This window comes from Theobroma cacao, chromosome 8 (genome assembly GCF_000208745.1).
Source record: "Theobroma cacao cultivar B97-61/B2 chromosome 8, Criollo_cocoa_genome_V2, whole genome shotgun sequence".
NCBI classification, from domain to species: Eukaryota; Viridiplantae; Streptophyta; class Magnoliopsida; order Malvales; family Malvaceae; genus Theobroma; species Theobroma cacao.
In genome coordinates, this window is record NC_030857.1 from 669258 (window position 1) to 681498 (window position 12241).

General features: G+C 36.4%; 2 protein-coding genes across 2 annotated transcripts; one reads left to right on the plus strand and one right to left on the minus strand.

Moving 5' to 3' along the window:
• On the plus strand, positions 402–2444 carry LOC18591276 (protein NRT1/ PTR FAMILY 4.6). The gene is made up of 3 exons (XM_018125916.1): positions 402–1127; positions 1223–1350; positions 1424–2444. Exons 1-3 carry the CDS (start codon positions 573–575, stop codon positions 2274–2276), a joined length of 1536 nt encoding a protein of 511 aa, XP_017981405.1. The 5' UTR covers positions 402–572; the 3' UTR covers positions 2277–2444.
• LOC18591278 (probable thylakoidal processing peptidase 2, chloroplastic) lies at positions 2394–7620 on the minus strand. Its single transcript, XM_007017316.2, has 8 exons — positions 6610–7620; positions 6453–6521; positions 6289–6357; positions 6044–6130; positions 5817–5884; positions 5528–5645; positions 3765–4079; positions 2394–3523 (listed from the first exon to the last, which is right to left on the minus strand). The coding sequence occupies exons 1-8, from the start codon at positions 7291–7293 to the stop codon at positions 2780–2782; spliced, it is 2154 nt and encodes a 717-aa protein (XP_007017378.2). The 5' UTR covers positions 7294–7620; the 3' UTR covers positions 2394–2779.

The following is a 12241-nucleotide window of genomic DNA, read 5'->3' on the forward strand; positions in this document are numbered from 1 at the left end:
TTAATTTTATGATCTTGATGTACTAAAGTAAACAATTAATATAAAATAGACTCTTTTTAGGAGATAAAATGTGGGTTATAATTATTTTACTTATCTAAATTACTATATTTACAATTGGTGGGATTAATTATTTGAGTAAATGAGTGTGATTGGGGCTCACCCCCAATCTGTTAAGTTTTAGATTGGAGATTAGGGTATTTGAATTTGAAATCTCTTTTTAGTTCGGAGATTAACATGTGCGGTGATTAATTGATGCTATGTCTAAACTATTATTTAATATTAAAAAATAATAGTATGATTCTTTCAAGGAAGATATAGTATGAGAAAGAAGATGATTATGATTTCATAATACCCCAAAAGAAAAGAAAAGAAAAAAAAATTACAAAAAGACCAATCTTTAATGTTGTTCCATAGTTTAACCATCCATGTGCAGCTTGCCGGCTTCCACATGCTCCCACGCAATATAACAATGGCTTCTTTTTGGTAGTCACCTTCCTTTGGTCCCATACTGTCTATTCCATGGAAGATGGCTGTTACTGCCATTTTTAATATTAAAAAAGGAGCCCAATTTCATGGAACAAACAGACAATCAATGTCTTCGGTTATGTATATGTAACTGTTTGATGATCAATCAAATTTTAAGATGTAAAAGCCATGAGTTAGCAAACATGGGCTGGTTCTTACATATGCAGGGATATGCCCTGCTGACAATACAAGCACACTTCGATCAACTGAGGCCAACTCCTTGCACGGATGTTTCGAAACAATGCGAGGCTGCAAAGAGTGGCCAAGCAGCAATTCTTTACACTGGTCTATACCTAGTAGCGCTAGGGACCAGCGGGGTTAAGGCGGCTTTGCCATTGCTGGGAGCTGACCAGTTCGACAGAAACGACCCTAAAGAGGCAGCTCAACTTTCAAGCTTTTTCAACTGGTTCGTGTTTAGCTTGACTGGTGGATCTATAGCTGGTGTGACCTTTGTTGTGTGGATAAGTTCTAACAAGGGTTGGGATTGGGCGTTCGGGGTGTGCGGTTTAGCAGTCTTGCTTGCAATTATGTCTGTATGCATTGGCAAGCCATTTTATAGGGATAATGCCCCTCGAGGAAGCCCCATAATTCGAATCCTACAGGTACATGTCATGTCTTTTTGCCATCATAAATAGCTTTGCATGTAACAATCAATGACATGAGTTCATGAATCATGGCCTTCTTTTCCTGTTTCAAGGTATTTGTGGCTGCCATCCGCAACCAAGACCTTCCAAAACCAAAGAAGGAAGATGAACTACATGAGATTTATGACAAAGGAACAGTGGTGATGCCTACTGAAATTCTTCAGAGAACCAATGAATTCAGGTATACATTTAATTTTTCTCATGTTTCTTTTGTTTTAACTAGCTCTCACGTAAATACATCACCAAATTCCCAGATTCTTGGATAGAGCAGCAGTGAGTAGGATCCCTTGGGATGAATCAGCAGTAACTCCAGGCCCTTGGAGGCTTAGCACAGTGACCCAAGTTGAAGAAACAAAGATTCTACTTCGCATGCTCCCGATTGTACTTAGCACTGTTTTCATAAATACTTCTTTGGCTCAACTCCAAACTTTCTCCATACAACAAAGCATGACCATGGATACTCATATCCTTGGTTTTAAGATCCCTGCTCCCTCCCTCCCTGTCATTCCCCTGGGGTTCAACTTCATTTTTATAGCAATTTATGACCGCATTTTCGTTCCAATTGCCCGAAGAATAACAGGAATTCCCACTGGAATCCGATATCTTCAGCGAATTGGAGTTGGACTGGTGCTCTCAACCATTTCCATGGCAATTGCTGGAGTCATGGAAACCCGGCGCAAATCTGTGGCTGTTCGACACAACATGGTAGACTCTACAGAACCACTACCAATGAGTGTGTTTTGGCTTGGATTCCAGTATGCTGTATTCGGGTTGGCTGATATGTTCACATTGGTAGGGCTGCTAGAGTTCTTCCATGCAGAGAGCTCAGATGGAATGAAGGGAACGAGCACAGCTATCTCATGGTTTTCACTAGCATTTGGGTACTATACAAGCTCAGTGGTGGTGGAGGTAGTGAACAAGGCCAGCGGGGGTTGGTTGGCTTCTAACAACCTGAACAGAGACAAGTTGAACTACTTCTACTGGTTATTGTCGGCGTTGAGTGCTGTTAACTTTGTTATTTACTTGGTGTGTGCCTCTTGGTACAAATATAAGAACGTGGAAATGAAGCGAGAAGAAAACCCTTCTGCTGGTAATACCATGGACTAGGATTTATGATCAACGGTTTCCTCATGCAATTGCTCCTATATTGATGTTTACGTACCTGTATTGAGTAGTTAATTTACATGAATAAAGAAACAATATAAGAATCACCAATTCAAAATATGGCTTGAGTTAAACTTTTATAGATACAAGATAATTGGGGTAAGGGCGGTGAATAATCTCTAAACAAACAGTTTGAGGTCCATCTTTGCCTAAAATTAGAAGCTTGACCTGCTGCCTATAATACAAGTTAACAAGAAACAGAGATGCTAATATTGTTGTTATTGTACAGTAAAGGAGTAAAGGCAATGCAAATGAGTGGAAGTTCTTTCACCACTCCCTTCTTTTTTCTTTGTAATTACTATTTACAACACCAATCAAGGATGCTTTCCATGTAACTGACATGCATATCTTACACCCGTGACCGTGGAATGGACAAGATGACTGATGGCGCATTGCATTGATCTGTAAACTTCACCAGAAATAAAACCATCTTACGAGGTTTTTTACTACCATTTGACATCCAGTGTCAAAGCCTCAGGAGGGACAAGAATAGATGGGAACTTTGTAAAAGAAATGTTTGACAACAAATTACTCCATGAGACTGTATCTACACCAACAAAAGGTCTGACCTTCTTCATCATAAGGGGCTTCAACTTCTCTGCTTCAATCCTTGCCGTTACATCAAACCAAAGGCGTTCAACAGTTGGCTTCGACCTCCACTCAGCTAACATACCACGAACACTCTCATTCTTCCCAATGGTTTTCTCCAGCTCTAGCTGGAAATGAATAATAGGTGACGCTTTAGTTTTCACATTAAGAGAACTGGAAAAACCATTTCCGTTGTCTCTGTCACCTAAAAAGGTCCTCAGGACCTTTCGTAGCTTGGATATCCTCAAACTTATTGAATCCATAGGATAAGACTGTTTCATGTAAGCACGATCACCATAGCACTTTTCGGGTAGCAGCTCAATAGTATCCGAGGATAGGAAAACAGCTTCGATTTGGGCATCAGGGTTTCGAGTCTGGTAGGCAACAAGAGATACCGACCCTAAAACATTCACAGGAAGCAATGGCATGCAGAATGACTGCCGAAAGGGCCAATATCCAGTTTTCTCCTCGACTTCACTTTCATTCACAGGTAAACCAAAACTAAACGCGTGGAAAAGAGAGACTTCTTGAGCTCCACTTACTTCAACAGTGATGCCTTCCCCAACAAGGACCCGTTTCAGATCAGTATGCGATGTGTTCAGCTGATTGCCAAATACCCAAAGCTTCAGACTACTAGTAGTAGATGATAAATATTTGCAATGTCGAACTAAATTAAGAAAGTACATAATTCAAAATCAAACATTAAATTAAGCTACAATAAAGATAAGACATTTATTGTTGACGATACGTATTAATTGAACAATAATAACAGAAAAGAACCATTCTTTCAAACAAGTCAAGCATTGAAGAAAACAAGTTAACGAGGAAATCAGATATGCATACCGGCAAAAGGAGGGAAGCTTGGTGATTGGGAGCGAGGCGTAACTCAAAGGGACCTTCCATTTTAAAGGAATCGAGCCCCGCTGTGGAATTAATTTCCTTGACAAAATCAAGGAAATCGCCACCACTTCCTTTTCTGAACTTGCTCCAGGAAGATACTTCGTCGGGGAATTTGAAGAGCAGATGAGTCTTTCCAAATCGGATCCGAAACTCGTATCTTTTGCCAGCCCCAAACCTAGCCTTGCTCACTTCCAATTTCGAAAAGTTAAGCCCTTCCAACTCCCATTCCTGCTTCAAAGCAATCTTCTCCAATACATCCTAATCCCCAAAATAACAAAAACGGGGAGATTAATAAGAATTAAAAACTTGATTTTTTATTTACTACTCGATTTGATCTTTGTACCTGCAAGATTTGGGTGTTCTTTGATTGGAGAGGATTAAAAGACAAGGATAAGATCTCAGAGAGAAGGAAGAAGAGGAGAGACAAGAGGAAACGGCTGCTCTTCATCGTGGCAATTGCTGCTGTTTCGTGGCGTCAACCGGGTCTGTACTGTGAACCGGATCGAAGAGGATCAGATGAGTTAGTCACTCGCTCTCTTTGAACAACGGTCTTTCTTTCTGGGATTCAGGCGAAATGACGGTTATGGGCTTGTGGCCCCGAACCCCAGTTGGCGGTGGTTGCCTCGTCACGTTTAACGGGTGGTCGGGATTGGGATGGGCAGTAGCACCTAGGAACATTCGTGTGTATTTGCAAGGAAAGCTTCCTAAACTGCCACGTAGTCTTCTTTTTATATTTATAAATTATGCATAATATTTTTAAAAAAATTTAAATTCTTTATCACGAAACTTATTTCATCCACACCTTAAATATAAAAAAAAACAATATTTTAATTAATAACAAAGTATTGATGATATACACTTTTTTGATTAAAAAATAAAAAAATAAAAATTTAATTAAATATAATAAAAAATAAAATAAAACTTTCAAAAACTTTTTCAATTTTTTTTTTCTTTCTTATTCTTCTTTGTTTTTATCTTCAAAAGATTAGTGATGATCGTGGCTAAACTGCAATTACATGTGACATGTCACATAATTCAAATGTTAAAGTATTGTTATTGGATGTATAAATAAACGGGACAAGAATTGTGACTTGCCACATCTTATTTTTATTACATATGAAACGAAGTTCAAGCATTGAAATATGCCAATCAACCAACAGAAAGTTTTGTTGAGAAGTACAAGTACATTTAATATCAAAGGCCTCAGGCATGGTTGTTGGTATCATCCAGCCTCCCCTTTCTACATTCAACACATCATCCGCTGACCAAAATTAAGAATCTGAATATACTGCCCCCAGCTTTTCCCCTTTCCTCTACCATCAAATCTGACCTGCTTCCTTCCAAACTTATCAACCACTTAAGACCTTGGATCCTCACTTCAGCTCATTTCATAAGGGCGGCCCACTTTCTAGCATGCAATAAGAGTGATATAAGCACCGCAATGAGATAAAGCAAGATAGCAGATTGTCCTTCCAAGTTTCTTTTCTTGATTCTTCCAAATCCTTGTCAATGTAAATTTGACAATGTGACTACAGGAAAAAAAAATGTGCAGTGGCCAACATTTGGCCATCAACAAAAGATACACACCAATGAATATGAAGAATTGATTATCCATCTTAAACCATGTCCAAGTACATGAAAATGTTGTTGGATATTCACAGATGCTCAACATGAGCCACTTAAGAAATTCGTTATCTCAGATGTCAAGAAACTGCTACAGCAATCTTCCCCACATGTGGATCATGTATAGTATCTGAAACTTTGGATGGAGGCCAATAGCGAAATACAGATCTACCAACAATGTTTTCGATGGGAAGTGGACCCCTGAAAAAGAAGGTAACAAAAACAAGATGTCAGATATACAAGATCACATTCCTAAAACCAAAAAGGGACACCAATTAAGACTCTGTAAGGTTGACAAAGTATGTTGCAAATTTTTCTTCTATAGTTTGTCCAATACATTCCCGAATAGTGGAAATGAAATCTAGGAATTACCAGTTATGGGAATCAAAACTGTTATTGCGATTATCTCCCAATACAAAAACATAACCTTCGGGCACAACCTGCAAAATCACCCAAAGGAAAGCATGAATTCTGCTAACCAATGTGATTGACTCAGTGACCATGTAACAAGCATGATGAAGAACCACAGACAAGATAGATATGAACAAAGTGCAATATACAAATGAATAAACAAGGACAGTCAGAAGTAAGACACTAACCACTGGATCCATTTCATAAGCTAATGGCTCTAGAACAAAATCTTCATCTTGAGCAACACCATTTATTAACAGCTTGCCATCACGAACCTACCACAAATTCAATATGGAATATCAGAAATGATGACCACTATACAATTTACAGACAGAGGCTAAATGGGGAAAAGTGAAATAATCGAAGGAAAATGAAGATGAATAAAGACCTTGTATGTTAAACAAAATGAATTTACATAATCTTATGGGCTTACTTCAACACAGTCTCCAGCCTTCGCCACTATTCTTTTTATAAACACATCCCCTGAACTGAAACCAATTTCCTACATATTGAAATAAAACCATCAGCATTGAAGTATAAATTGACTGCAGATAAGCAATGATATTCGAGTTTGAAAGAGCAAATTTTAAGACCTACCTGCAATATAGGAGGTGCCCTGAATATAACAATATCGGAAACTTCAGGCTTTCTAAAGAAATATGAAACCTGTTGATATCAGAAAAAAAAGAAACAAAATTAACCACATAATCTCGATTCTATTGTCCATTAATATGATTCAGTAACAGAAAATTACCTTCTCAGCCAAAACGCGGTCGCCAACATCCAAGGTAGGGTACATAGAAGTTGACGGAATTGACCTTGGCTCAGCCATAAACGACCGGAAGAGTATACTTACAGTTACAGCAGTCAAAGCAGCCTTGGCATCTTCGGAGCAAACATTTAGCAACCTCGAAATCCAACTGCTTTTAACAAACCCTTTGGGATCCAACTCCAAACTCAAACTTCGATCCTCATTGCTTGTTCCTCCTCTATCCACCTCACTACTCTCCGGTCCGACCGAAGCCGGCTCATTACACGGCAGCCACTTCGATGCCTGCAAGAAAGAGATGATCGAAGTGGCTTTAAAAGGAGAAATTCCGCAAAGTCCCACAGTAGTAGAAGAGGAACAAGAACCATAAGCCGTTGACTTCATCAGCGAGATCAAACCAACGATAATCGGGTTATTGCAACCATCTTTAAGGATCTCTGCGGCGAGGGTCGAGCACATGCTCGACCGTGGGTGGCGGAGATCGGCGGCGTGGTAGTTACGGGCAGGGGAAGGATCGATGTCGGATTTTTTGTTGGGGGAAAGGAAACGGGATCGGAGCCAGCATTCGTGGACGGATCGGGAGGAGCAAGATCCGAGACGGAAACCGGCGTTGGAGGCTAGGTTCTGGGCAACGTAGCCGGAGTAGGTGACGGTGACACGGATAGCCATATTGACCAATTGGATAAGGTAGATTAAGATTTGGTAAATTCTGGGTTCGGAAACTAAGAGGGTTGATCTTAGGAAGCCTAAAAGCAAATGAAAGCCATTTTCGATGCAGCGATCAGTGAACGAGAGCCGGGAGCGATGAATCGGGGTGTTGGGCTAGACCAGAGGGAGAGAAAGGGAAGCTATTGTGAAGTTGGCTTGGGAAACAGGGATGCCTTCGCGAAGCGAGAGTCGAGGTCCCGAGCAGAGAACCAGTCCTCAGTTCGCCGAGGGGATTTGGGTTTTGGGAGGCTAAAGTTCAACAGCAGCACAGACGAGCAGAGCAGGGGTGTTTAAAAAGGACGGCGGTTATTTTTCGCACTCCCATAGTGGACTGGTTTGTTTCCATATTTACGAAATTGCCTATATATTTTCTAAAATAATATTCTAACTAATCTTAATAAGGTTTTTTAGGCATTTATTAATAGAGTTCTTATGAATAAAATATTCATAAAATAACATTAACAAACTAAATAAGTTCTCATTTTGGCCAAATATATTAAAAATAAAAGTTAAATTATGTAATTAATTCCTATATTTTATAAAAATTATAAATTTCATCCATGTACATAATTTGTATAAATTGAAATTTTGTACATTGAAATTTATTAATTTTAATTGAAACTTTAATATCATTCAATTTTCACTTTTAAATATGAAATTTTGACTGAACTAACATGACATTAATTAAAATGATGTTGCATTTTCTTATTAATACAACTTTAATTATGCATTAATGTAACATTATTTAAATTGATAACAAGTTCATTTTGATGTAAAGATTTGTTCATCATATTAAAGTTCAAAAGATTCAATAATAATATAAAAAATAAAAAAAACACACACACACAAACACACATAAATTTAATATTTGAATGTGGTTCTTTCAAAGGTTGGCTGTGTAAATTTGTTGCAAGATGGAGGGTATTTTTGACACCAACTCTCTCATCTTGAGCTTTAGACTACCAATGGTGGGTTTTTTCCTTTCTTTTTTCCTTTTAAGTCCATGATCCCGGTCTGAACCTTCTCGCAACTTTCCTGGTTCAACCATATCCAACTAACGTGGAAATTTCAACTGACCAAACGACAACGGAAAAGGCTTGTCTTCCCTCGAAACATCGTCAAACTAGAGGTCCCCCATTATCAGTTGAAGGATAATTATTATATGGTAAAATTAATATATTAATAAAAAGAGGAAAAAAAAACAAAACCAACACTTTACAGCAGTGATGTCGGGAGTGACGTAAGCGCATACCTCAGCCATGAATGGCCCGAAATGTCAACCGACATTATGATCATGTCTTAATTAAGATTGGTCTAGATAATTAACATAATTAATTAGGAATAAAATTCATGATTAAGAAATCATTTGTTTACGTTAATCAATCAAATCAGCGCGAGAGATGGAGACAGAGGCAAAATTTGACTGGTCTTCTCGGACAAATGAATTCACAGTTTAATTAAACTGTTTATTAATCTTTAATTTAGTTTCCTAACTTCCCCCAAGTGACAGATCACCTGCTTTAATTAATCTTAGTAAGTGTTTTTCAGAATATTGATTAGTATTTATTAAAAAAAACAAAGGAAAGTTGGGACAAAATTAATGAAATAAGCTACCAACTATAAATAATGTCAAAGGAAAAATAGTAAAATTTAACATTGATAGACTAATCATAGTCATCTAGAAAGGGAAAGATTTAAGAGAATTTCTTCCCACAAAAAAATAATCAATAATTTGAGTCATGAATATATTTTGAAATCATATAAATTTTACCTGTATCACTTGTGATTTCAAAATTTTTACGTGATTTTTATTTTTATTAATGATCTATTGATATTATATGAAAATGCAAACGAAGTTTCGTGTAAATTTTAATATTTAAAATTTTTTTTATTATGTACATGAATTATATTATTAGTTCATCAATAAGGGAAAACACTTTTCTTGGGTCTTGTTGGTGTGGATGGACTTCTTCCCTTTTCTTTTCAAAACTAACTAAGAACTCATCCTATAAAACTTTGTAATAAGGTTAAAAAACGGTGACGGATTGAAGCATTTTTCTGACAATTCTTTAATCTTAAGTAAAACAGTAGGATGGGTTCGACCTAAAATATTGTAAATGGAGGTATTAATATATATATATTGTGACATGAAATCTTCAATAAAATATTCAAACTTAAATGTGAAGGAGACAGAAAGTATGCATCTTTGAATCCTTCGTTTATCACGTTCAGATTCATTCGGTTTCGATAGTCAATGCAACAAAACAGAACACATACTCTGAACCTGCTCTGCTTGACCACGGCATATCCTCAATAGTCATTGCGCACGAGCTATAGAAACATTATCCAGCTCGGTCTTGGTTGTGACCCAACCCGTTCGTGGGCTAAGCTGATGTAGGCTGAAGTGGTAATGGTTCCTTTATGTCTGCATATCCGACCCGATGAAGTTCTTTGACTACAACAATGCACACCAACTAATTTATAAAGTATTATCTATTTTAATTTTATTATACGTTAAATGTTTTCCAGATTGAAAATAATATATTTATTTAAATATTAATCTTATTTTAATATAAAATTTATGACTTTTTTTTTTTAAATTGAAGTTGGAGAGTATTATATGATTCTTAAAAGAAAGTTTTAATTTCAAATATATTCTAATTATTCATATTAGAACCTCAATGTGAAAACAATCGAAAGTAAGTCTCCATAAGAAAAAAAAAACATTGTTTAGAAGAAATAAAAGCAAAATAAGAGACGACATTAACAATTTTTCAAATGAAAATTTCCTTGATAAAAAGTTAAAAAATATCAAATTATCAGTTGTCACGTGATGTCAATATTTTTTATTCAATTTTTGACAAAGAGTATATATATATTTTTACATTACAATAAAGGACGACAAGACAAAGACATGATTCAAAGTAAGAATCGAATTGCTTTCGTCTTTGTCTTCGTTTCATTTACACATTGGCTAAAAATGTAAGTTAGTTGTATTAGCGCATGAATAAGTGGACTGATTTGAATATGGAAAGGGAAATTTGGTGGTCATATGCATAGGAAAAGGCCCAAATTCATCAAAGCAGGCCCAACACTAAATGAAGTTTGACTCTATGGATCTCTGCGAAAGGACAGGAAAACCCAACATTTTCCTTTCTTTACATTTGGTGTTACTCTTATATGTCAAGTTAATTTTAAAGGTGATGGGTAAAGTGGATTTTGTCTTTGTATAATTATGATATTTAGTTAATTTATTCTTTTTATTTTTATTTTCCATTCTTAATCTATGATGAAGATGAACTTTTTCACGTTTTGCATGAGTTAAAAGAAAGAATTATGGACCCTAGCTAAAGAGAAAGTCATGATTTTTTATTTAAGTAAAGTGCAAAATATCACATCAAGTGTTTCGATCTTATATCGAATAAATAAAAAGGTGTTGAAAAGTTTACAAACATAAACACTGCAAGAGAAGCAGGTAAGATAATTGAAGACAATTAGATTAAATGAGAAAGAATATTACATCAAACATTTTTAAAAATAATATGAGAAAAATTTTAATATCACGTATATAAATACAAACGTTATATATTTTATCAAATTAATTTTTTTAAAAAAATAAATAAGGAAATTCGAGATATATGCGCGTGATCACAAGGATCCTTTTTGATGCAATTTTTCTAATGCACTTTTCCGAGCTCGGTTGGTGGCATGAGGTGTTCATCGGATTAAAAAAGAACCAATACAACGGGGGACCATAACCAATATTTCATTTGTAACATACATTCTTGAGAAACGGAAGAGGAAAAGAAGGCACTAGCGTCGACTCTCGACTTTCCTTTCGGCGGGGGGAGGTCCAGTTCCCTACCTTCGCTTAAAATTATTCAAAATATATATATATATATATTTGACGGTCCATCAAAAATTACATGCTAACTAAGACTATACTTTGGGTATTATTATGATGATTAATAGGGTAAAATCTACCGCATGCTATACCACAAACATAATTAAGCATGCTGTTATTATATAATTACTAGTACTAATCTAATCGTAGGGTTTAAGCTAAGCCACAAAACATATAGTTTCGGAGGCCACGCGCGGTTAATTATCAAAAAGGGGCAAAACATTTGGAGCCAAGCGAGACGGGTGGCACGTGGTAGTGTCGGTAAACACTGACACTTTTCGCTCTTTTTGGTAGTCCCACATTTTTCAAAGTTACCGCCCACACAGACGTCGATGGGTTGTAGGACCATTTGCAGGCATAATCCCCTTTGCCTTCCTTTCCCACGCGCGTCCTTTTTATTTTTTCCCTCCCTGAATAAAGCCAGAAAATAACGTTACCGATTCTAATTTTGTCAAGGTCAAATGATTGGTTCCAACACGTACTTGATTCTTGTTTGTTTTAACTTTTTTATGCTAAAGGGTATAAAAGAGCACAATGATGGAATTACTCATCAAGATTTTTCAGGAACTGCTTATGAAAATTAGACATAAGCATGCTTTCTCTTCCTCTTTCTAATTCCATGCTTCATTGACTCCTTTGGGTATCATTACCAAAGAGAAGTCAAAAGCAATCTCATGTAATCATGGAAGGAAGGCAGCTTGGCAATTGGCAATAATTCTAAGAAATTTGATTCAAAACATATACCCGTTTATATTCTGGTTTATACAAATGTTATTAAATTGTATTTTTAATTCAAAAAATATATTTTATGACATTTTATTATGTTCGGCTTTTGACTGTGTAATTGAACTGAAAGTGAAGAACCGGTTCAAGGACCGGTCTGGTTATGTAATCATTGCTGAGAAAGATTCAGAGACAAGGGACAAAGGGATTAAGCTCATCAGTCAAAACAGTCTTTGCATACAACTTTGGAGCTAAAACCTTCCCCCCTACCAAAAATAGAAT

Bases quoted from the DNA above. Each gene is read 5' to 3' on its own strand.
- LOC18591276 (XM_018125916.1), top strand. From the start codon at position 573: ATGGAACAAACAGACAATCAATGTCTTCGGTTATGTATATGTAACTGT. The intron at 1,128-1,222 runs GTACATGTCATG...TCCTGTTTCAAG, and splicing joins CCATAATTCGAATCCTACAG to GTATTTGTGGCTGCCATCCG. The intron at 1,351-1,423 runs GTATACATTTAA...CCAAATTCCCAG, and splicing joins CAGAGAACCAATGAATTCAG to ATTCTTGGATAGAGCAGCAG.
- LOC18591278 (XM_007017316.2), bottom strand. From the start codon at position 7,293: ATGGCTATCCGTGTCACCGTCACCTACTCCGGCTACGTTGCCCAGAAC. The intron at 6,358-6,452 runs GTAGGTCTTAAA...TTCAATATGTAG, and splicing joins GGGCACCTCCTATATTGCAG to GAAATTGGTTTCAGTTCAGG. The intron at 4,080-5,527 runs TGACATCTGAGA...TTTGGGGATTAG, and splicing joins AGATTGCTGTAGCAGTTTCT to GATGTATTGGAGAAGATTGC.